Raw genomic sequence first — 26793 nt, forward strand, 5'->3', positions numbered from 1 at the left:
AATAAAAAAAGTGCAACAAAGAAGTTGAGAGAGAATTAAGTTACATTTTCTTTAAAACATACTGTAGTGTGTAAAGGAAACCATACATGCCTATGAGACTTAGAAGAAGAAGGACTTCTAAAAGGTCTCTTGAAGAGGTTCCTAAGGCACTTACACTATTGTTTGAGGAAAAAAATGTTACATGTCTCTTTATTAGACTCTTTTCAACACATATCAACTGTCTCCTGAGCAGAACTTAATTAAGTGCTCCTTGCTGAGATACTATTAAGCTGTGTGGCATTGTGCATGCTTTCAGTAATATAAAGTTTGGTTAGCTTTAGCTTTTTTTTTCTTTTCTGAGAAATAACCTCATTAAAAATGGTGCACATTAAATTGGCATCTATGAGAGAGAGATGTTTAAAATTTGAATATTACTTTCTGATAGTTACATTTTAAAACAATGGGTTTGAGGGATCAATTCTGTATACTGTATATTCTGATAAAAATGATGGGATTTATGAGCTTTTCAAAAATCTGAACTGAGGAGAGGCAGACAGGCATGGATTTGTGAATTTATTTTGAATATGTCTTATTTTGAAATATTACTAAAATGCAAAGACTCTCTTTTTATATTGCAGTATGTTTGCCAGATGTCAGCCATTGGAATAAAAAAAAATCTGTCTACAGAATTAGAAACACAGTGTAATCAGGGTTTAGAATGTTTTCATAATATTGTTCAGTCTCATAATTGAAAATAACTATGGTTATTTTAAACATGTTCCTGACAAACATACCTGGTTTAAACAAATTATTGTATTTTGGTTTGTGTTTCTTATACTTTTTACCTTAAGTGTCTTCTACCCAATTTTAGCAAAAATTTGCAAATTTTAAAAAAAGTTTGAATATTCAAATATACTTTTATGTATACTTTCTAACAGATTAATTTCTATAGTTACATTTTTCTCAGTTTTCTTAATGTTTTTGTGAGCCTACTCTCACAATAAACATGTATTTCTGAAAACGTACCCCAATGTATACATTTGAATAGACTTGAATAATATAAACATTTTATTACAGTATATAGTTTACTGCAAACATGTTTCAGAACAAGATTTAAAAGCAAAATACAATGGCCAATATATATCTATTTATTTAATTTAGAATGTCATTTTTCTTTTATGTGTGTAGAATTTATCCATAAAGAATTTAGATTGTGATTCATATATCTTGACCTATAAATGCTAAATATTAAATATAAATTTTGGTATTGAAATTCTGTCACAAATGCAACTAGGATGTGGTATAGCTTTAGGATTTATAGTTAATTAATTTTTATAGTCAGATATATTGTTGGAAATAATGGAGGACATTGTTTGTGGAAAAATGAAATACTTTCCTTTCATATTCACTAACATGTTCCATTCAATGATTTAACTGAAGTATTTAAAAATGTCCTAATAAAATTATTTAGTAAAATAATTTTGTTAATCTACTATTAAGGAATGGCATGATTTTATAATACATTGTGAGTTTAACACTTATCTCTATTCCTTTTCTAAAATGGCTCTGGAAGTAATTTTCACAATTTATTTCTCTTTGCCATAGAAGAGTCAGACAAGACAAACATAAAATGTATGATTGTATTTCCTATAATTTGATTGTTTTGTACTAAAAACACGATATTGATGGCAGTATATCTAATAGATATTAACGACACCAGCATCAACTTTCAAATCAATCTTTGCATTAAGAAAATTGAGTTTTATGGATCCCAGTTATACAGACATTGCCCCATAATATCACAGATGCTTTATCCCAAATGTTTTGTTTTAAACTATAATATGGTTTCTTTATTGTATTGAAGTACTCTAAATGAGTGGATAGTTTACATTTCTCCTCATAATGAAAGGGATGTCCAGTGAGATTGGATTTTCTTTGAATATAAAGCCCATATTACATAAGAACCTGCTTTTTGAAGTCCATGTGCTTCAAAACTGATTTACCATGTGGCATGGCAGCTGCTATTCAAGAAACACATGCTCAAAACTCTCTGGTGTATGTGGAACTAATTGTACTGCTTTTTGGATCCCAGCCCATACTTTCATTCTGTTGAATTGACTTTCTGGAACATGGTTTGTGAATGCTTTCCTAAAAATCCTTTGCAATGTGATAATATAATCTCATTGTGGGGATTTTCCATATAATGATGTGCTATAGAATAGTCTGAATTTTTTTTGCAGAGATTGGAAATATTTTTCATGCAACATAGAACTATTATAGACATAAATACCTACTTACTTGGTAGGGAAATAATACAGTTTTCCATTTTGAGAAGAACTAAGTCTAAGTAGCTCAGAATGGATTGTCTGCTCATTTTAGTCTCTATTTTTTGTCCTCTAAAATACATTTTTAGTATTAATAGGTTTCAGTAGTTCAAAAAAGAACTGAAAAGCAGCAGTACTGTAAAGCTCATATACTATGGTAATGATTTACATCAATGTTGTTTCTTTTAGCACCTTAACATTATTTATGATTTTGTGATCTTTCAATCAGCAGAGAACACTTACGATTAGTATATCTGATAAACTTGTCAATGCCTGTTTAAAGCAGAAATTCCTAGTCTGCTCTATTCATCACCCTCTCTCTTACATCATTTTAAGTATAATCTTGATAAGACAGAGATATGTCCTGGGCAGCTGTGTATAGCAAGCTCAGACGACAACTAATTTGTGAAGGAAAAAATTAAATCAGGAGGTAAATTATTTCATGATTGCTCATTCCCAACAGACCTGGGCATCATTCTGAAGAAAATATCAAATAATTGGTTTCAGACTGTGTCACACACATGCAATTCCCTTCGCTAATGGCTGTGTGAGGTAGCACTGGGCCTCAGGGGTCATGAAAGAACTGAAAATAGCTTACTGCCAGGCACAGCAATAGAGAGACAGTGCAAGTAGGAAATGAAGTGGCAATAAGTGCAATCCATAGGGGAAATGTGCTTCACTTGGAGTTTAATATATTGGTTTGGAATCTGGCAGTAAGCCATGTAACAATTGTTTATCTATTCGTCAGCATCTGCATCTGTTCTGTTTGGTAAATAGCACTTAAATCACTGCCCACAAATACCAAAATCAATACCTATTAGGGGGTCTTCTTTCTTTTTCATATTTTATAAAGATGCAATCTGTGAACAATGTTTGTGTTAGATTAACAAAGTCAGAGAGATTCGCTTGAAAACACTTCGTAGTTTTATGGATGGACTGTATAGTCTAATCATTCTGTGATTCAAAACCCAGTTGCCTTTTAAAACCCAGCATCTTATAAAAATGCTAGCTTTTAAATTCTAATGATTAAAATTGATGTGAATTTTTAAACCACTACATCAAGTTACACATGGAAGACTATTACCATTGTCCCTAGTACTTTAGTTTGAAACAGGATTATAGCAACTATTCCAAAATATTAAATTGCATAAATTATTAGGCAGCAATACATAGGTTGTTAAATCTAGTTTAAGTTGTTTGCGTATATAACAAAATAATTTTAATTTTTTATCTACTCTTTCATTAACAGTATTTTTAGTTAAAATGAATAATAGGAGAATATGATTAGTATATATAAAATTAATATAGTGTTTCAGAAAAATGGGGATTAATTATAAAGGTAGCTATTTGATATGAGTAGATTAAAAAAGTGATAAATGCAAGACACAACAATAAACCTAATGGAGATTTTAGAAATTGAATCATATTTAAACATTTTAGAAGGCAAATAGTGGCCTTAATGCATGCTGTCCACTTTGTGAGATGTATATACTAAAAAGAATCCATCTGAGTCACACAAGACATCAAGGTTACTTCACTCTGTCCTTTCCCAGCAGTAGAATCCAAATCAAGGCAAATCTGATCAAATTAATCTTCAAAGAATTAGGTAAATTGATAATAGAAAGTTTCCATATTTTCTAGCTTTCATTCTCTAGTATCTTATGGAGGAATTACTATACAGTACAGAAAATTGTTGCTGGCTTATTATTGGCAAGCACAATGGAGACAGGAATAAGAAAAGGATGGAAGACTCAATGTTTTTATCTTCAAGCCAGTTTCTCACAACGGGTTCCTCCATTTGCACTCAACCCTCTACTTATCTGTTTCATTCACTTAGCTGCCCTGTAAACTGAAGTGTCCAGGTGCTCTGCCAGAGGGAAGAGGGCATTTACAATCAATCATGTCAATGGCTCCGGTATACCCTCCTTTCATTACGATGGCCAAGTTACAGCTTTTCATTATATTTCCCCTGCTGTAATGTTTGTTCCCAGGCCAAATTCTATTTCCCAATCTCTTGTTTTTCAAACACATTCCACAGACTAGGCAACAATTAATTGTTATTTCCGCTGTTAGGAGTTCCATTTTTCCCCAATATTTATTCATGGGGATAAACAGTTTTATAAAACTGTTATAAAAAAAATCCTCAAATTATCTACCTTTAGTGAATTCTTCCTCACCCTCTTCATTAATTAATGCTTATTAATTGGTAATATTAAGGTAATATCAAATTCACTGATAAATAAAAATAAATATAATTGAAGTCAGAATGCGTACTAATAAAATCAATTAAGTATAATAAAAATATTACACTGTTAAAATTATACATTTTCTGCCAGATATCAAACTGATAGGCTCTTGTGCTATATACAGTGCACTTACCTTTATAAGCTAAAGTGACTTTTTAGATTGGCAAGGGAATGGAATATATGGTCCATGGGTTCAATTCCAAGTAGATGAGTTGAACCACATAATTTTTAATTACTATGGTTGTGTTTGACTGATAAGCCCTAAATAAAGATGAAATGTGTAGCACACTGCTTTCTGGTGTTTAATGAATGTGTAACAACTATAGGAATATGTACTGATATATTTCCCTTCAGGGGGGTGGTGAGGATGGAATCATGAAGTCTTCGGTTTGAGACACATCTCAGAGTACATATAAAGAAAGTCATTTACTGTACATAGATGTTCAATACTGAGATAATGTCATTGACAGCTTATAAGTAACTAAGACATAAAATTGCAATTAGACAGACCAGAGTAAAAATGACTTAAACAGGGCTGAAAGAGTCAAGTCATATCAAGGGAGAATCAAGAATAGATTAATATAAATGTAAAAGAAGAAGAATCAACCTATGTATAGTATCAATTTCAAAGAGATTGGAAATAGTAATTTGGGTAAGGACAAGACCAAAATGAAATATACAGAGATTCCAGACAATAAATTGATGTTAACACCACATGAAAATAAAGATAAGCGTATCTCCTTTCATAATTTTGATTTTTGTTTTGCAAGACATTAGAACACAGGTGTCAAACTCACTGCGTCATGTCATCATGTGATGTTTCACAATGATTTTTCCCATTTGCGGAGCTGGTGTGGGCATCCGGCCTATCCTGCATTAGAAGAATGAAGATTTTTGTTTGAAGTCTTCATTTTTACTGCTTTATATTATGTTGCTAAATGCTGTTAATATTTTTTGGCATTTAAAATTGTTTTTGACATTATTTTCTCTGTTCTTACTGAATCTAGGATACACAGCAATTTAAAAATGCTAACTAACATACTGTATTCAACTGTGACTAAAACCTGGCATCCAACATTAGGGAAAATCAGAGTTTGAATGTCCTCCAAATTTTCTATCTCATAAGGAGGCAAGCCACTGTATTTTGCAGTTTTTCAAGGCTAAATTCTTATAGAATGTATTTCCATAGCAGCTATTCAAGAATGCTTAGTAATGGCTTATGATTGCCATTATTATTATCACCTGAAAGGATGTAAGATGATACAGCAGGTGTTCTCGATACAAGATACTACTGCTTCAGTCCCTCGACACAAATACTACTGCTTCAGTCCCTCACCTGAGATTTAAATAGACCCTTCTGGTTGCAAATTATTATTTGTAGAAATGCAACAAAATGCATTTTTACCAAACCAAAACACTATTAAAAAGCATTCTCTTTGTTGATTTTGCCTTTTTTTTCTAAATGATAAAGCATCTTATATATTTAAAATAATAGAATAAACCAGATTTTTTTTAACATACCCTGTTTTTCTGAAAATACGATCTACCCTGAAAGTAAATCCTAGCTTGATTTTTACACATGTGCCCATTATAAGCCCTACCCTCAAAATAAGCCCTAATCAAGATCCTGCTCACTTCAGAGAACATGGGTAAAAATTAAGCTAGGGTGGGGATGGAATGGTGGTGGAGCTGCCCTACTACTTACCTTTGGACAGTTGTAGCCAGGCCTCGCACACCCCGACACCTGCCTTGCCAGCCCATTTCTTCTGCAGCTGGCAAGGCTAGCAAGGCTTTCCTGAAGGCCTCTGTAGCTGATAACAAAGCTCTGGATCAATCCGGAGCTCTGTTATTGTCTGCAGAGGCCTTCAGGAAAGCCTTACCAGTTGCAGAAGAAGTTCCTGAAGGCCTCTGACAGTGAAAAGGAGGCTGGGGACAACACACACAAATGAGGTTAGTCAGTGGATGATACCCCTGAAAATATCTGGTGCCTTTTTTGGTGGCAAAAAAAACATAAGACAGGGTCTTATTTTTGGGGAAACATAGTACTATTATATTTGTAGATAATCTCTTAAAATATCGTGAATGAGCTATATCCTTCTTAGTCTTTATTGTCATGAACCTGAGAAATAGCTCTAATTTCTCAACATTCCTACATAAGAAACTGGACATTTTTCGCAAATATCAGAACATCATTCTGTTTTATTCATATGTACATAAAATATGCACGTACTCTATCTCTCATTTTTAGAAATAATCAGAAAAGTTAATCACAGCATACAATTTAATGATATAGGTTATCACATAACCTAAAATGACTGCATTTCCAGAGCCAAAATAGCCTTCTAAACCTATCTGAAGGAAAACAATGAAAAAGATTTCACCTAAAGTTCATTTAAGAAGCAAATGTGACACGTGAATCTGATTTTCTTTATCCTTATTTATAGTTGCTGAGGAACACTCCAGAAAAGGAATAAACCAATGTTTAACATTACATCAGCTTAAGTGCCTTTCTCAGCTTATAAAATCATTTTTGTTGATGGAAGAAAATATTGAAGAACTATCTTCAGGATTACTGTTAACATGTACGTCTGAGAACAAAAGTATTCAAGGTAATGCATGGTTACATTTTCCATATACTGTTTTCTTCAAATAATTGATTTGTAGAATTTCAGTGGATATAATAAGGGAAACAGAACAATAACATTCTCATCAACTTTATAATAGCAACTTATTTTTGATACAGTCCTTTGCAGTATTTTGTTCTTAATGGTTAATTTCCTTTACTAATTGCTAGAATTATGCTACCCAAAAACATATGAGATAGAGAATCATATAAAGTGTATAAATAAATAAAACGTCATGTGATCTATTGTGAAAAAATTACCTGATATGGATTTCAGGAAGAAAAAAATGGCAAATCAAAGACAGCTCTGCAAAAAGCAGGGCCAACAACTACAGCGAAGAGCCAGTAAGTAGACTGGATTTTCAGAACTTTGTTGGCTAAGGAAAGTCATGTGACCACTCAAATGTGCTCCAAACAATTTCTCCATGCAAGATTGAAAGACAGTTGTCCCTGGCTGGTTTTCAGCACTAGGATCAGCACTAACTATGGTTTATGGCTTTTAAAGGATATTAAGTTTGCAAATATCTCTTCCTAATCATGTTTACAAATGGTTTGTCAACCACTTTTAAGCTATTAGAGTCCATTCGATTGACAGCTGGGTTAGTTTGCCTTCAGTCCTTTATAAAATAAAATTTTAATGATAAACTTTTTTAAAAAAATGACATAAATAGCAAAAAGCTAAATAAGACTTTGATCCTAGAAAAGTATAAATGAATTAAGGATCCAATTAAAGTTAGAATAAGATTTTGGAACTAATTATAGATGATCCTTTATAGTTAATTCTAAAATCTTATTCTGAATGTATCTGGACCCTTAATCCATTTATAATTTTCTCAGATCATAGTTTTATCTAGGTTTTTGCTATTTATTGATAGTTAATTAACTGAGACCTATGAAATGACACAAAACAGCAATGAAAAAATGAACACTTTTAAGAATTCAGAAATTAATATCAACAACGTGAATAGCAATATTTGCTTCTATGGACAGTCCAAAAAATGTTATAGGAGAAACGGCAGATGAGGAACAAGTTTTATTTGACAATAAAAAGATGGCATTAAAAACAGATCTACAAATGACAGGCCACAAGAATGACATGGATTTCTCATTGGACATACAAAAGAAACTCTATGATACTTTAAAAATCAAAAGGGAAATACAAATAATAAATCAAGAAAGTGAATTGGATAATTTTTTATATTGGGTTTACAAAAAAGGCTTAGTAAAGAATTGAAGAATTTTGTAAGAAGGAACAGAAGAAATAAAAAGAAATTAAATTCAATGACATTACTTGAATGGATTACATACAGATTAAGATTGTAAGAAGTAAAATGGAGGAACATAAAGTTGGTATTTTTGATCAAGATTAAAGCAATACATGCTGTTATTTCTAGTAATCCTTAATGGACTTTTTCTTGATGTAAGAATTGGAAACACTATGCTTTATGGATTTGTCTGTAGATTACAAGTGGGATATGGGATGAAACAATCATTGGTTGTGTAAATAAGAGGGTGAAGAGTTGCAAAAATTGTATACACTTGTGATGAAAGTTGGAAATCACTTCTTTACATTTTTTTTTCTTTATTATATATTTTTTCTTTTTATGTTCTATTTTTGTCTTTGGACCTTGGACTCTTTCTTTCTATTCTTTCTTTCACTTTTTATTAGATTTTGCTATTGTAATTAAAATCTTTGATAAATGAAAAATTACCTGATATGCAACTCATGGATTACTCAGAGAAACAATGAGTTGAAAACAGGTATTAAAAATAATCAGTCCATAGGAAAAGGAAACAAAGTAGTAAAAATTTTGGCAGAGGACAAATGGGAATATAAACTAGTGATACAACAGTAGCTATTTTGATTATAATATGACATTTCTATGCATGTTTACTAAAAGATAGTAATACAATGGGTTGTTTTAAATGAGTTAATTAAATACTGATTAAAACAGAAATAGATGATAAAGAGATCTAAATGGAAATTATGCTACTGGGCTGATTTTTTGCTGACTTGAAGTAAAAGTTAAAATGTCCTCTTTAATTAGTTGTGATAAAAAATTAATAAAAGAAACTTCAAACTGTTCTCTCTTCTTCCTCCTTTCTCTCTCTGCACTCCTTTGCGAACTGTTTTCCCATTTCTTCTGCCCTCTCTTTTCCCTGACCAGTCCTAGGCTAATACATAATGTTGTGTTAATGTTTTTGGTTTGGTGCACAAAATGTTTGTAAAATTTCATTTAAAAATCTAAAATGTTATTTTAAAAGTTCCTTATCTTTTATTTTAGTTTTGCTAAAGTAATGTCTGTTTTTTTAGCTAAACCAGAAGTTTCCTTGGACATCATTTTTCTCTAGATCAAATGATGACAAAGAGCAATGGCTGCATAAATTGGATGTAAGAACACTTAGGGTTTATTTAAAAAAAATCAAAGATATCAGATCTTCTGGCAGATTGTTTGTAGTCTTAGAGGTCTTAAGAGGGGTCAGATAACTTTCAAGATTTCCTTAGCTGGATGATTATGGAACTGTATTAGGGAGGTGTACAAAGTTAAGGCTAAAGTGGCTCCCAGGGTTTGTAAAGCTCATTACACTAGAACTGTAGCTGCTGCTTGGGCGGAGAGGTCGAAGGCTTCCATGTTGGAAATCTACAAGGTGACCACCTGGGCTTCTCTTCATATGTTTCCATAGTGTTATAACTTGGATATAACCTCTTCTGCAGATTCTCTTTTGGTAAGAAGTTACTTATGAACCAGAAATAAAGAGAGAGAACTTTGAAGAAAAGAGAGACACTTAGTGTATACTGTTTGGAGCTACCATTAGGACAAGTTCTTTGACAGCTTGCACAGTGGAAAGCTGTGAAAGTCAATTTAGATAGATGAAAATAAAAGTTATAGCTCAAGCCACTAATGCTCTCTGACGGTAATCCCAACAACAAATGATAGCGTTATAAGTTATACTACACAAAAATATGAAAATATATGAAATAATATTTTAGCTTAATAAAAATTAAATTTATTTGGTAACTTTCTATAATTTAAGATGTCTATTTCAGTTCTGTCGCTATAAATATTTAGTTTAGGAGAATAACATTCAGAAAATTATTTCATTTCAAACTTTTTATTTGACTTCTATATATTTATGTTATATTTCTACAGTAGTTCTAAAACTACAGGCTACATTCATATGAAATATCAAATATGAAACTAATAAAAATATGAACAACTTTCCCAACAGAAAGGTTAAAGTGGTTATGCTGTTGGCCTAGAAACCAGGAGACTAAGTTCTAGTCTATCTGCGCCTAAAATAAGCCCTACCCCATAATTTTGTTTCATGGGTTGTGGAGGATGAAACGATGCGGTGGATTGGAGGATGAAAAGAGGCAGTGGTTGGGTACAAGATGGGTTGTGGAGGATGAAATGGGGCAGTGGGGTGGAGGATGAAATGAGATGATAGGGTCCGGAGCTCCTCCCCATGTCCTACACCAGCTTATCTGAGAGCCCCACAGCCAAACCATCAATGTACTGACAACTGTCTTGCAACTCCAGAAACCCTGTCCAGGACCTCGTGTGGCCACTGGCCTACTTCTTTTTGCACACCACAGCTCGGCTCAGGAGGCTGAGCTACGAACATGGGGTCCTGGACAGAGCTTCTGGAACCATTGCAAGATGAGGCAGTTGTCAGGATATTTATGGCGTGGCTGCAGGGTGCTCAGGTAAGCCTTGCTTTGTCCTTCACCTACCCACAGCCTCGCTTTGTGGCTGAGGTGCCCCACGCATCCCACAGCGGCTTACCTGAGGGTTCTTCAGCTAGGCCACCCAGGCCAAACCCTCACCCCCAACCCCAGCGCAGTCACATCCTTTAACCTTCTTTCCAGCTCTGTTTGCCACCGCCGTGAGGAGGGCAACAAAAGTAGTCCGTGGATCTATGGTGGAAAAAATAGTTCAGACCTTCCAACTTTGCGAGATCAAAATTAACCTGAAAAATATGATAAGTTATGTAAACATGAATATGCTTGATTAGATGAATCAATGAACCTCAGAAAACAGTAAAGTTTATCAAACGTTAAGCTAGTTGATTGAATTAACAATAAAGTGAAATGAATTCATCTTGAAAGCAGCATCACCCAAAATTTTATATTTGTTGTTTGGGCAAGGATTTGGAAGATACTTCTTAGAAAGGAAGGATGTGTCTTGATTTCCTAACTCTGCTTTCCTAGAACTAGCAGAAAATGGAAGAAAATACAAGGTAAATCAGTTTTGGTCACCACTGAGAAGAATGCTTCTTTTATTTTCTGATCCATTGTTCTCCTAAATTTACGTTGCAATTAAATTATTAGAATATTTTACTGTACCTAGTACAATCTTTATAATTGGAGATAAGATCCTTTGAAGGTACTTGGAACATTTAGTAGAGATCAAGAATACTGTAAAGCAGAACATCTGTATTAAAAATGAGGGATATTTGACCAAATAATCTTTTTCATCCCTTCTAGTAGGCTTTCTCATTCCTCTGATATTTCAGAAGTTTCTTGTTAAGATTTTCAAAAACGTCTAACATGCTTTTCATCCCCCTCTCACCTTTTTTCCCCATTTGTTTGAGAAAGGTGAACTTTAGACACATCTGATAATGAGCTCCAAGAATAGCTTTTTCCAGTAGAGCTCTTTGAAACTACCCTGGGCAAACTTCTCAAGACGAGTTTTCAAGCTTTGCTTCACGAAGCTAGAAAGATTTGCAACAGTCTTTCCTTTGTGGATTAAGAAGAAATCTGTTACTGTACACAAATCACTTATTAAAAATAATGCACTTAGATGTATTAATTGCTTTAATTGCTTCAGCTGAAGCCAGTTTAACATTTAGATTCTGTCTGGATCCTAAAAAGAATACTGTAGCAAATTATACACACACACACACACACACACACACACACACACACACACACACACACACATATGTTTAAGGAAACATGGTAATAGAGGAATAAAACATTTACTCGAAACATAGCAATCAGACATTGTTTAATAGGCTTGCTAGAATTTTTCTACATAACCAAACCATAGGAAATAATATAGGTTTACAATCAAGTAATCACATTATAAGTTCTTATACTTCCTGGATGCTTATTGTCTTTCTTATTTCTAAAATATATTCATAATTTTTATTGTGGAAGAAATTTAGAGTTAAATGCCCAATAATGATAAAAAACAGTAATTGGAAGTAATTTACAAACCTTATTATTTTTAGGACTATGATAGGACTTAGCACATTTTAGGACTTTCAAGTTTCTATGGAAAAAAAATTTCAATCTAGAACAGTTGTCCCTTATTTTCTTTACCCTAGATAGTAATCATTTTTAAGCTGGGGAGATCCATTTCTTCAGAAAAGAATATTTTGCATAATTAATTAATGATACTGGAAAGCTGACGTTCCTATTCATTTTCTTCTGACTCTCTTTTCTATATTTGTTTTCTCATTCACTCTTTCTTCATTTCTTTTCCTTACTGAAAATCTTGAATTACATTGGGATGTAGGCTGAGGAAGGATGAGCACTTTCTATTTGTGCAAATTCTACAGAGGATTTATATTGTGTGGATGGAGGGAAGAGAACTTCAGCATCAATATTATCTTCCCAAACACCAATAGAATCTTCTATTGAAGAGGCTTGAGTACATTCAAGATCTACTGTTTAAGACCCTGTAGGCCAGACAAGGAATAATGAATGGAGACTGAACAAGGAGAGATTTAACCTGGAATTCAGGAGAAACTTTCTGACAGTGCGAACAATCAACCAATGGAACAGCCTGCCCTTAGAAGTTGTGGGAGTGCCATCACTTGAGACTTTCAAGAAGAGATTGGACTGCCATTTGTCAGAAATGGTGTAGGGTCTCCCGCTTGGGTGGGGAGTTGGACTAGATCAGGGGTCGCCAACCTTTTGAACCTCAGGGACCACCAAACTCATAATTTTAAATTCCGTGGACCAGACACCGTGGGAAAATCCCAAAACGAGTCTGCAGGAAAATTCCCCACCCCATTTTCCTACCAATCAATAATTCTTTATTTCAGATCACAGGATACCGTCTCCAGCTCTGTTCTCAGGGAGAGAGAGAGAAAGAGAGAGAGAGAGAGAGACAGAGACAGAGACACTTTTGGCTTCATGCAAGGAAAGCAGCAGAAGTTTTTCTTTCTCTCCCCCAAACTCCACCAGAAATGAGTCGTTGGGACCCTGCAAGGCATCCAACTCCAAGAGGCTGCGCCGGTGCAACAAGTCTCACAAAGACTCATTTCTGGAGGAGTTTGGGGGAGAGAAAGAAGGATTTTTTTCTGCTTTCCTCGAGTGCAGCCAAAAGCAGAAGAAAGAAGTGGAAAGAAGCAGCCTGGTGGCCAGGCCAGGTGTGTGGGGCGAATGGGGTAAGTTCCCCCCCTCCGCCCTTTCCCCCCTCCCCTCACTACCTCATGTTGTTCACAGTGCAAGCGATGCAAGCCTTGTTTTCCCATGGGCCATTTGTGTTCCTGTGCATCCTGGATTAATTGCTTTGGGGAGGTGCTTTGGGGGTGACATTTCTCTACGGATCACCAAAATTTTCTCGTGGACCACCAATGGTCCCTGGTGGCCCACTGGTTGGCAACCACTGGACTAGATGACCTACAAGGTCCCTTCAAACTCTGATTATCTGTTATCTGTTAAGACCCTATTTAGTATGACTTCTGATTCTGTTGCCTCTGAGTGTTCAGTAAGCATTCATATCATGTCGCATGTGTTTGTTGTGAATTGGTTGATAGATGATTGATTAATTGCAAAATCCTTAGATAAATAAGTTGTAACAAGAAGCCAAATAGATAAAAATAGACAGAAACAGCAACAAAAAAGGAGAATCATGTTCTAAATGTTGTAGTTATTTTCTTTGGACATTGGGACATGCACTAAGAAAGGGAGTGCTAGCTTGAAATCCATGTTTTGTGACGGAAGCACTTCCCTCAATATTCTGGAAATATGAAATCTGCCAGCTAAATTGATAGAGTTAATCTGAAACATCAAGGATTGCCAGAAAAACCATTTTGTATCACTAGCAATCCCTGGTAACAGGGCCTTCTCCTGTATGCAGAAGCCATTTTAGTATTTGTTTTGCTAATAGCTTTCAATTAAATCCAAAACATCTTTATAGATTATGTTTCAGAAAGTTTATAAATTAGAAGTTTTTCCACAAAATTAATCTTAATTTTTATTGATATTTTGCAGGAGTTCTGAAAAATACTTGTGGGGAGCTTTTTACAGGGGATAGTAGAGCAAATGAACCCAGCAAATTTCCTGAGCATATTCTTAAGGTTAAAAAGGTGGGTAAAATAAAAATTAAAAATACTTTAATTCTGAGAGATAGTTTTCCTCTGTATACATTAGTATAGATTATTAACATGTCCATTACAAATCACTTATATATAGATGTTAATATCAGCACAATGTTAATATCAGCACAATAAGTTTAATTTAATTTAAACTTGAACGATAATATTAATTTTGAGAATACAGAACACTTTGATGAGCCCTACTAAAACATGCAGAAATATTTTCCCCATGTTGTTAACAAAAAAGACTTTAAGAAGTCTATTATTTTGTTAATTTGGGATAGTTATTTCCTATTTACACACTCTGTACAGCTTACTGCATATAAAAGACACATATATATTTCTTGTGGTTGGCACGAAAACAAAATTCTGATATTAGTGCTACCACAATCTAGAGCTGGTGGGAAAGTGCAATCGTTTGTTCACTTTGCATGAACAAGTAAAAGTTTTGATAAAATAATGGGCCTCCCCTCAATTCCATGCACCATATTTTGGGGCCTAGGAATGACAGTCTTAAAAATTGGTCATATTATATTATATTCCAAATTAACTGTAGCTTTTCTTTTTCTTCTCCAAGCCAGGTCCAAAATTTATCTGAACGATATTGAGACTTGATATCAAGTTCCCAAGAATAAATTTTGTAACGGGTAGGGAAAATACAAAAGTAGTTGCCTATTTTTTGTTGCTGTCATTTCCTTTCAGATAATCCAGATAGAAGTTTAAAACTGTCATAGATATTTGAAACTGCACATTTGTATGTTAAATATTTATTGTATAAATTTATATTTCAGTCTACCATGCTAGAGTTTGGATGGAGAAATGTTTTTAAAGGCCTGTCTTCTTCAGTAGCACACAGTTTAATAATTGCAGTTGAAGATTTTTCCAGTAAAATTCTTGAACATGAACAAAATGAACAGTCTTCAGCTACCTATTATATGATGTGTCTTGTAAATGTACAAAACATGAATGAATCCTGGAGAGTTGTCCATGAGAAAGAACAACCAAAACAGATTTCAAAGGCATGTATCAAAAAATATGAAGGTTTGAGGTTCTATAGGATATTACATTTGTTGGAAGTACCTATGAAACCAATAATACTCATAAATACCATCATTGGTCTTGTTTATTTAAAAGTAAATTAATTGGAGTTGAGTTAAGTTATTACTGTAAGCATTTTAGAGTATGCTGGATTGCTTGGTCATTGTAATAGATTCTGCGTGGAATGGATTGAATTAAGATTTAAAAGATGTACCATATTTACTCAGTAGATTCCCCCGTCCCAAATAATTATATGTAAAATGAAGAGTGTTGTTCACAGTGACAGAAAACAAGCAAGCAAAAAATAAAATAAAAGTGGGTCAGGAATGCTACTATAAAACTGCTGCTGAAAAAGTGGATGCCTTTGAAGATTATTCCTGTCTTGATAAAGGTTGCTAGGACGTTGAACTTAATTATTTTGTGGTGTTAAATAGATCTTCTTTGTATTTATTTCTTTCAGTGCCCAGTTACCTATCTCTTGCCTCGTTCATGTTTTTATCTTTTCTTCCCAGCCAGCTGTTGCTTCTTTTTCCTTCTATAGCCATGTTTTTTCTACTACTGCTGTTGGGATGTGTGAGAGCAATGTGTGTGAAAATAGTCTGTGAATAAAAGAGAAAATGGTTGATTTATGCAGATGCAATTAATTTTAGGTACTAATTATTAATTCAATTACTGAATATTATTTTCACCTATGCCAGACCTTTTGGAGTATAGGTTCTGATGCATGTGTTCATGCATTCATACACACACATACATGTATCTGTCATATATAGTTATTTGGGGAGAAAAAATTGTTAAGATTAGTTTCAAGTTGTTGTTTTTTTTACAAGTTTGAAGAAGCTGGCTACCATACAGGGTTTTTGTATGAATTTGAATGTATATTTTTCGGTCAGCTCTTTCTTTGAGAGAGAGTGATTTACTTAAATTCAAGTTGTCTTCCTATTTAATAAGCTTGGCATACTGTCTATTTGAATGTAAAATGCTACAGGTGACATGACTTTTAATCTTGAATTCTTCCCAGTTTTTTTAACGTGCTTAATATCTACAAGCTATATTTCTTTGCTCTTCATTCTTTGCCTTTTAGTACCAGAAAATAAAATGATTTCAAAATTGATTTGTTCTATATGTCAAGTATACATTTAAATGATACACAGTATGTCCTGTGCATCATTAAAATATTTGGAATTAAAAATAACTGAATTTTAACATTTATATTTCTTAGTTTTGTTCTGACATCATGGAAGTACTTGACATGTTGCTCCCATTGGCTCTGGCATGCACAGTTGAATTTTTCCAAGAAATTAGAGCAAATTTTATAGAGGCTTGCAGCAAAGTGGCAACAGCTCTCCTGACTAGATTGGAAGAGAGAAGTAAAGATGTTCCTACAAAAGCTCCACTTCAGAACTTATATACCATTCTTTCCACAGCAGTACATGTATACCAGTGTTTTAAAATGTATCAAAATGTAATGAAAGTGGACTCTGGAAAGTAAGTCTCTTTTCAGTGATAATGTGTTTTCATTATTTTTTTTTCTTTCAACTTCCTTTATGATCTGTTCTGGCTAAATTTTGCCCTAATTTGCTGCTAAAACTGAAGGTTGATATTTTAATGTGAAGCATTCTTTGGGGGGATAGAGGCATATTGTAGGTCCCTTTTATTAAGGTATGTCATCTGACATAACTGCATGTAACTGATTTACTCTGCAAAGGAGGGGTCACTTTTGTCCTATCCAATCTATTTTTCTCTTGTAATTTCCTTTGATGTGTTAACTACAAAAAGGACTGAAAGCTGGGTCTTGAGGTTCCCTCTTTAATAAGAGGAATCTCTTATAATCAGAATGTTCTGAATAAATTTAAATAAAAAGATCTTCCTGTCTGTTTGTTTCATTGGGTGCTAAGGTACCTAGAAGCCATATTTTGGCCCCAAGGCTTCAGGCAGTAAAAATAATGCCACCTAATAATTTTCCCCAAATTACTGATATTTTTAAAGCAGGCATTTATTGTAACACAATAATGTCATTATGAATGAATTTCAATAGTAAAGAATAAAAAAGAAGTATACATTAATAACCCTGTTGTTTATAGGTACCAAGTAGAATAACAAAATGCCTTTTAATAACAGCAAAATAAGTGTCTGATTATTTAGCTAAGTATTTTTTTCTTTAAATCTTTGTCTAACTTTATAAATAGTATAGATTTGTAAAATTACATGTATTTTCAAAAGACCATATGTAATGAAAACTAGATTTTAAAGTTAATGTGGAATCATGGTGATGGATAATTGCTTATTTAATAATCAAAACCATTTGTAGAATGTTCTTAACTCTTTCCCTATGATCTTTGCACTTGAACAGGCCCTTATTTCTGGCACTTCTCCAGCAATATAAGGAACTGATCAGCATTCTTCAGTTTCAAATTACAAACTATTGCATACAAGTGTGTGTTTCAAGCATTTTACAGGATGCTGAGGGTCATTACTGGGCTGACAGCAAAGCTTTTTATGAGGTAAGTAAGTTTACTATCCTTCATTTTTATACAAATATAGTTGGGTTTTTTTGACTGGTTTGAAAAACAGATGCAAAACAAAATGGATTTAAAATGAAGTTTTAAGATTGTATCCACTCATCTAATTGCCTGCCTGCCTAATGTATCTTTTAATGGTTCTAAGATACAAGGTCAGTGAGCTTACGTTGATTCTCAGACATCCTGTTATATCTCTGCTTTAGGTGTGATTCCACTATTCCTAATATAAATTTCACCAAAAAGGGAATAGTCCTGAGTAATTGGATTTCAGATTATAGCAAATTGTATCCTAATTTGCTGTAAATCTTATGGATTTAAGTTTATATTTTAAGATTGTGATTAATTAAAACAATCCCTGAAGTACTTTACCACCAAAAATGTTTACCTACAAAAAGTATAATTGCATACTATTTGTTAATCATTTCCCCAACTTGATGAATTATCTGAACCACCTAATTCATAATTCAATAACTGAAGTGGATAAGAATCCATAATTTGGAAGTAAGTGGTTTAGAAACTGGAATACCTAAAGATATATTAAGTTCAATTAATAATGACTGAGAATGACATTCTCAGTAACAAAACCACAAATAGGAGCAACTATCCCATAGCTTCCCATATTTTACAGGAAGATTTGTTTTCATCAATGAAGAATTGGTGTTTAGTTCTGGCAATCTTTATTTTAAATCTAGAAAAATGTTTTATAGTAGTTCAAATTTCTGTTATTTGGATTAATGTAAAATGATAACTTCTAACTAATGAAGGATAAGCTGTTGGGTTTTTAAAAGTCAAAATTTGTTTTAAATATTGTGAGTTTAACTCAGCATATTTTGTTTTTCAGTAGTTCTTTTCAGTCTGAATTGAGAGAATCCAAACTAATATTGAGGAAGATAGGTTTCTACTGCATTGTTTAATCTTTGGTTATTTTGCCAGGGAGAAAGATGCTCATTTGCTGTCCATATGTGGCATTATTTCTGCTGTGCTCTTCAACATGATCTATGGACTGTTCTACCTCCTGTATTAGCTCAGGAGATTCTAACAGAAGTGCTGGAAGAATCATTAGGACTTTTGGCTTGCAGATATTTTCAGGCCCAGCCCAGTTACAAACGGACGCCACAAATAAGGTAATAATTTAGCAAAGCTATGTACTTTGAATGAGATGATAGCAACAGTAACATATTCTTAACCAAAAACAGCATTTAGAAATGAAGGGGCAGTATTACAGTTAAAATAATATTAAAGTAATATTTTTTTAAAAATTATAATTTAGAGGCAATTGATTTAAAGATAAAAACAAAAAGAATACATTAAAATCCTGTTGAAATCAAAACATATAAAGGAAAATAGCCAGATGTTTGATCATACCTTTTACAAAAGGTTATTTTACTGTATTTGTTTCTATTTTATTAAATTCTGAGTTCAACTTGAGATGATTCTGGGTAGTTTATGTTTTATTTTTAACATTAGAGACTGTTAAAAAATAAAGACAATTTAAAAAAAGAAAAATCTGAAGGAACAAGCACACACACACACACAAACACACACACACACACCCTCAAAAACCTGATAGGGAGTTGGCAGCTACCATTCAACTAGGCCTGGGAGTAAAGCTAAATTTTCAACAACCTTTGGAATACTATCAGGATAGGGGTTGTATGGATCTCTGGTGGATGCTATTCCAAAGAGTAGACACCACAACAAGGAAGGTGCATTTCCATAACATAATATTGACTAATTGAAAGGACGTGGAGCATGCCCACTATGTTTGATTATAATGGGTGGCAGAAACTAGAGATAAGTGGTCCTTGACATATGAAGGCTTTATGGGCAATAACCAGAATCTGGAATTGCATCTAGAAGCCAACTGGTAATCAGTGCAACTAATGTTGTCACAGTACTATGGACCTCAATCCTGATTAATGTGGATCCAGATAATCTACTTTATCCAGGGCATGCCACAGCTGGAGGCCCTCTGTCCTTTCAGCAACCTTCCCAAAACAGCAAAAACTGGAGACTGGATGGAAGCTATCCAAATCTTGCTCATGGGCATTCAGGCCTCAGTCACCTCCCAGTTGGATTATTGCAATACACAATAAAATAGAACTGCCTTTGAAGACCATCCAGAAGCAGAATGCAGCAGCATGTGCAGTTGTGAGCACCCCACTATTACAAACTATTACGTTAGTAGCACCAGCTTCTGTCAAGTGGAAGAAATCAGGAATCCAGGCAGTCCAAATGAACATATGTTTATTATATGCTAAAGCTGAGCAGCATGGTGGTCTAGAGGTGAAGACACTTGTGTGACACTTGCAAGGTTGAGAGTTCAATCCTAGGCAGCAGCAGATGTTTCTGTATCAGAGCACATATTATAGTCACTCTTTTTAAAAAGATGATTGCAGATATGTAGGTTTGCTGTTTTGAAATAAGGCCTTTGCCAGTTATATCAGTGAGATACAGTTTGTCATCTTAGCATATGGTCTTGACTGTCATTTAATTGCAAGTTACTCTTGTGGCAGCCAGAGATGGGCATCCTAACATAGTACTGTGTTCTAGGTGGAACCCGGATAAGATCGAAAGAAGAAGGAAATAGAAGAAGGGAAAAATGCATTTGAAAATGTTAAAAAAAATGTGTGCTTAAAATTGCAAAGCAAACATAGAATTAAATAATTTAAAATCTATAGGTGAGATCCATAAATATTACACATCATATTTATACTTAGTATTGGGTTTGAAAATTTTAAGAGGCAGTGATAAGAAATGACATATATTACTGAACAGATTTAAAATGTAAATAAGTGTTGATTGCATTCATTGCATCAGCTTCAGCTAACAACATATATATGGAATAGGCAAGTTAAATTATATTGTTGAATGTGTTTTTAAAATAAATAAAATAATAAATATTTATTATTTACCTAATAAATATTAGCAAATAATAATTCTGATCCATAATTCAGCATGCATACAAGAAATTGCATTCCTTTTCATCTTTATGGAATGAGGTGATCCATGTGTGTAGAGCAAATATTAGAGATATATTAATTAAATTTTGTTAACAAATTGTTTGATATAAGTCTGAGTATATGTCTAGTTTTTTTTTATTGAGGAATACTGCTTTATAACATCAGTCTCTTCTAGACAGTCTTCAACTTACAACCACAAATGAGCCCAAAATTTCCATTGCTAAGGAAGACAGTTGTTAAGTGAATTTTGCCAGTTACCAAATGTCTGAATTTTATCATGTGATCACTGGGATGCCACAACTATCATAATAAGTGTGAAAACAGTCAGAAGCCACTTTTTTCAGTGCTGTTGTAACTTTGATCACTAAACAAATGTTTGCAAGTCACTTATAATCATTTATTTTAATTTTGCCCAAGAATCCTGATAATTTTTAGAATAAAAAGTATATCTTTTGTAATTTGGCAAATAAGTCATGATTATGGATTGTATTATATTGCTAGATTATTTCCAGAGTTTTTATTTTATCTCTTACAGAATAGATGTCACAGCAATCCTGATGACCTGTGAAAACATGCTGTGGTCAATTTGTGGTTCCATGCAAGAACTTTTAGATCCACATAAAGACAGAAATCCTCGTATTTATAATATCCACAGATACTGCAATAATTTATTTGCAGCTGCTCTTGTTTTAACTTCACCACTAGAGAATTTGTACAAGTAAGTGTGATACTTCAAGATTAACATATTGTACATTTAGCCTATAATAGGAGTGACAATTGTCTCTTTGTTTAATGGCTTTTATTAATATGATAATAAAGCCCCAAAGTCTAAGCATTGATTTCTTCCATTAAAGACAACACTACTTTAGTAAGTGTAGGTAATTTGCATTTAGTTTTTACATCTTAATTCCCTAAAGTATGTGTTAAAATTTGCGAATTATCCCTCAGCTGTTTACATTGCATTATAGGGATTAGGGAAATAGGCCTTGTATCTGCAGTCATTTAGACAAGGGCAGAACAGATAGAACACTTCTGAAAAGGAAAAGTTTAAAAAGGCAAGAGAAGGTGAATTTGATCAAAGGAGATAGAGACTAGAAGAACAAAATAAACTAAAAGAATATAAGAAAAAAAAGCAGGTGAAATGTACATATAACCAGTGGGTCCCTCGATGGGGAAACTTAAATATTTTAGCTGTAGAGCTGAAATAATAAAAATATATTGCTATGCTATATATAAGAGTCAAGGAGTGACAATAAAAATAAAAATAAACAGGAAACAGAAAAGGAAGAAGGAAGTAAAGGAAGACTTAATAAAAGCTAGATTTCTACATGCCTGTGACTAGAATAAAAGAGTAAAACTAAACCTACAGAAAGAAAGATAAATAAAAAACCCAGACAAATATAAATCCTAGAAACTTGAGATAAAGTATAAAAAGATAACAAATAAAAATTCATATTACTATCTGTGTAATACAAACTTATACCAACAGTAGCCAAATGTATCTGACCAGATTTGTACCATCTTATAAAGAACATGTGACTCTCACTGTCTCTTTTAATTATATGTTGTATATTATGTATATTGTTATTATGGTCCTCATTTGTTGCAGTGCAGGAAAAGATATTTTTTCTTTTAAATTGCATGAAACAAGGTACATGGTCTCAGAGACCAAGTTGCAGCATTTCCTTTGAGACTAGGATGAACAAGATAACATGCCGGTTTCTAAACTTAAATCCAATTGATATTACTTTTTTGTAACTTGCTATTGATTAATAAATACTTGCACAAATAATACATCTTGTTACATATTCTCTTGATCGCCAGTTTCCATTCCTCGGAGAACTGAGGCATGCTTTGCCATAATCAATAAATAATATTATGATAGTGATCAGTTTGGCTCTAATTCATTTTGAAGTCTTCAAGCGACATTTTTTTTTTATTATTCTTCCAGAAAAAAATTCCTTTTATAAGTAGAGTACAATAATATAGAGTAAGAGAATAAAGAAAAAAAAATATTGATAAATCTTTTTTAAAATTGACATATTGTACCTTGATATAAGGTATTTTGTCAGAAGGTACCTTGCTTAGCATTGCTATCAGGAAAGATCAAATATTACTTAATAGTTAAATAATATGATTGTTCTTTTGTGACTGATAAAATATTAATGGAGTAGTGTATTTACTTATTTCTGTAAAATTTTCACATCAGTTTTATTGTATATTCATAAATAAACAGGAAATAAAGACTTTGTAGTTAAATACAATTCACTTGAGAGCAATATATGAACATATTGGATGAAAGCGCTAGCCTTCTTGACCAAAATTCAGTAGAAAAATATAGCTCCCCTGACATATTGTTAAGTTTTTTGCCTTGATATGACTTGATAGAAGAATTAAAGACACAGCTCAGCTAATTCAGAATCTTTATTGTAGACAAACTAAAGTCATACAAAACAGTAGATTGTTGATGAGAAGATAGAAATGTTATATCCTCAGAGATTTACACGATTTACACGTCTAGCTTCTTCTGGTCACCTTTCAAATTAATAGGTAATTAATATGGATATTTCAGAGCCTTATGTTTAGTACAAAAATATTGCATTGCTTCATTTGTTCAAGTGTGAACCATTAGCTTTCAAACTTTAACTGAAAGGAAGGAAATAGCAGTGAACCAGCCTGTGCAATTTATTGCACCCACAAAGACTTTGTATATTGTGATCAAATTGAGTGTCTACATAGCCAAAGACATTCAGCATTTTCCATACAGGAATGCTGCTTATTGAGTATGACATTGTTCATATTTTATTTCATCTTTTGAAGTCAGGTGTTGCTACTAAAGATTTATTGTATTTTTGGCAAAATTGGGGGGGTGCTGTTCCTAAATTTTAGTGAGATTTTTTTGACACTCAATCATTAAGCATGTTTCAGTAGACTCTTTTTCACTTTGTGATATACAAGCTATGATGATTTGCATATGTAAATAAGCTATCTAAATTAAATGGCACCTGGGCTTTCTTGGCTTTTCCCCCCAAAAGTTTCTTTTTTCATCCAAGAAGCTTCTTCAGTTCTGATTGAGAATCTCCATAGTTATCTGAATCAAATGGGTGCTGTACTTTTATTAGCTGCCTTATTTGATCAGCTGAAAGAAGAAATGCAGTTGGACAGCTACCAGCAGCCAAGTAACTACTTGAAGTATTAGCTGATTTTGTTATTATAATTGACCAATAAATTCAAAAGGATATATCTGTTCAATTGTGCCTGATTCTCAGCAGTTTTATGAATCAGTTTTTTGCAAATTTTCTTTTAGTTCTTTTAGTTTGGAAATGAATGCTTAATTATAATATTTTTCAAGGTTTTTTCTCTTTCCATACTTTTAAGTTCCACCAAGTAAGTGGAACATCAATTTTCCAGTGTTTTGCTACAACAATCTATTGATCTACATTAAATCAATTTCTTATGCTTCAATATGTTTTAGGAGAAATGAAAAGCTAACCAATAGCAGGATTCATTGTCAATTAGGTAATTTTCCCAATTTCTTCAATTTTTGTTAAAGAAAGATTTCTTGAAAATTATACTGCTGTATAGGAGGAATTGTAAAAAAAGAATGTAAAAATCTGTGATCTCATATGTACAGCAAGATTACCTCATCCCCACTCCCTCTCAATTATAATCTAATCATTTTCTCTCTGGAAGAAAAGCATTTAGCTGTTCCCTGTGGCCCAAAGTTGGTTTAAATATCAGTCTGCAAAAAAAGATAGTCCTTAACATACGAGCACAATTAGCCATTTGTTGTGAGTTTTGCCCCATTTTATGACCTTTCTTACCACACTTGTTAAAGTGAATCACTGCAGTTATTAGTAACACAGTTGTTAAGTAAATCTTGCTTCCCCACTGACTTGGCTTGTCAGAAAGTAACAAAAGGTTATCATAGGACCACTGCAACAGTCATAAACGTAAGTCAGTTGCCAATTGGCTGAATTTTGATCACATGACCATGGGGATGCTGCAATTATAAGTGTGAAAAATGGTCATAAGTCATTTTTTCAGTACTATTGTAACTTTGAATAGGCTGTTGTAAGTCAAGGGTTACTTCAGATAGAACACTTGTGTTAGTATCAAATACGATAAGGAAATTTAGGGCTTCTAAGCAGCTGTCCATTTTTGCACCATTCTGCTCACTTTGCAGTCTCTCATACACAAAATAATTTTCTTCAGAAGAGTAAGCCCCCTTGCTCCAGAACACTGTGGAAAACAGGATAGATAACTGCCAGAAAATACCCACTTTGCAATATTTCTATATTATTTCAAAAAAAACCAAATGAGGTGTTTATGAAGTCACCAGGAATCAGGTTGAATAAAAAGAAACTTTTTATTTAGCCCATTTGCTAAATACAATATCTTTCCTTTTGAAAAAAAAAAGCAGTCTTAGTAGTTAAAAGTATTTTTGTGAGTTTAAAAAAATAGTTAAATTCATGAATCTATCATATGTAATTTAAGGAGATTTTCAACAATTTAAATTTTATGAGGCATCTATTATATCATTATTTAGGCAACTCATAATTTCACACCAGTGCTGAAATTTACAAGATTGCTTCTCACCTTGTCACATATTACAGAAGAATAACACCATCCTAATATGGAATTTTTCCTTGATATCAGATACATACTTCCACAGATGCTTCCTCCAGCTTTGAGACACAAGGCAGCTGCTATAGCATATATTATATATAAAGAGCATTCACTAATTAAAATAATGCATTATCAATCAGCAGAGCAGGAAAATGAAACCAAGTGAGCCAGTGAAGCACTAGAGCTGAGTATAGAAGGTGAATTCCCTAAAAGAGTCTTTTCCTTGATTTACTCATTGAGCACTGTCCCTACTACTGGTAACTATCTAAATTCTGATCACACAGAACTATCCTTTTTGGGGTGCCCACCATCATTTAATCTGGCTGCTGGACTCCCTGATCAATTCTAGCTGGAATGTAAGTGAGGGAGAAAATGAAGCAAAAAAAGCAAAGCCAGGTCTTGTCTTTTTTCTGTCACTTTAATCTGGCTATAAGAATTCCATTCAGAGTTCTCCTTATGCAACAAGTCTTATTTCTTGCTGCAATAGAGCCCTAGGATCCATAAAAGCCATTCTTTACCTTGGCTGATGTTCTGATGTTCTACAGCATGCTGAGTGGGACAGTGGATTGAATAGAAATACAATATCATGGCAGTAAGCCAAAATATTTACATGAAATATGAAGCCGTTGGAATTGAAATCGGTTACCTATTTTCATTGCCTGTCAAAGGAATGTGATAAATTCTGATTTTGAATTGCTTATTTTTTTTCAGAACTGTTGAAAGCATTTTTGATGACTTGTCTTCAGATATTTTGAAACAAGCTGTTTACCAACCATTGCACTGGTTATATGGCATATCAGAGTTTTCTTCTTCATTGTTAAAGTAAGTATCTTTGTAATATAGACAAGACTCGAATCCATGTCTGTGTTCCATGTTGCTTTTACTGATAAATTGAAATGAATTATATCACTTTGAAACATTTTCTTAAAATATATATTTCATTGTCTAGTTTCTTTAAAAACTTGTTCTTGTTTTACAAATTTTATACAGCAGTTATTTTTGTATATTTTTGTACTTGATTTAACTTTTAAAAAGTAGCAGTCTTGGGAATTGGTGAAGCTACTAAAGCTTACATTTATTGCTTTGTTCGTATTTGGTATTTTTAGAAAAATTGCATGTTTAAAAGCAAATGCA

General features: G+C 33.2%; 1 protein-coding gene across 3 annotated transcripts in view; it reads left to right on the plus strand.

Annotated features, from left to right (window-relative positions):
* The window catches only part of KIAA0825 (KIAA0825 ortholog), a 169093-nt gene that overhangs the window by 13540 nt on the left and 128760 nt on the right, over positions 1 to 26793 (plus strand). For all 3 annotated transcript variants that reach the window (XM_026719140.2, XM_087927041.1, XM_087927042.1), the window contains exons 5-12: positions 6994 to 7158; positions 14404 to 14498; positions 15299 to 15526; positions 16768 to 17033; positions 17899 to 18049; positions 19001 to 19191; positions 21566 to 21748; positions 26371 to 26481. In XM_026719140.2, coding sequence (XP_026574925.2) covers positions 6994 to 7158; positions 14404 to 14498; positions 15299 to 15526; positions 16768 to 17033; positions 17899 to 18049; positions 19001 to 19191; positions 21566 to 21748; positions 26371 to 26481 — 1390 coding nt within the window. The remainder of the gene's footprint in view (positions 1 to 6993; positions 7159 to 14403; positions 14499 to 15298; positions 15527 to 16767; positions 17034 to 17898; positions 18050 to 19000; positions 19192 to 21565; positions 21749 to 26370; positions 26482 to 26793) is intronic.

This window comes from Pseudonaja textilis, chromosome 2, assembly GCF_049901715.1.
Source record: "Pseudonaja textilis isolate UNSWEBS1 chromosome 2, rPseTex1.2, whole genome shotgun sequence".
NCBI lineage: Eukaryota > Metazoa > Chordata > Lepidosauria > Squamata > Elapidae > Pseudonaja > Pseudonaja textilis.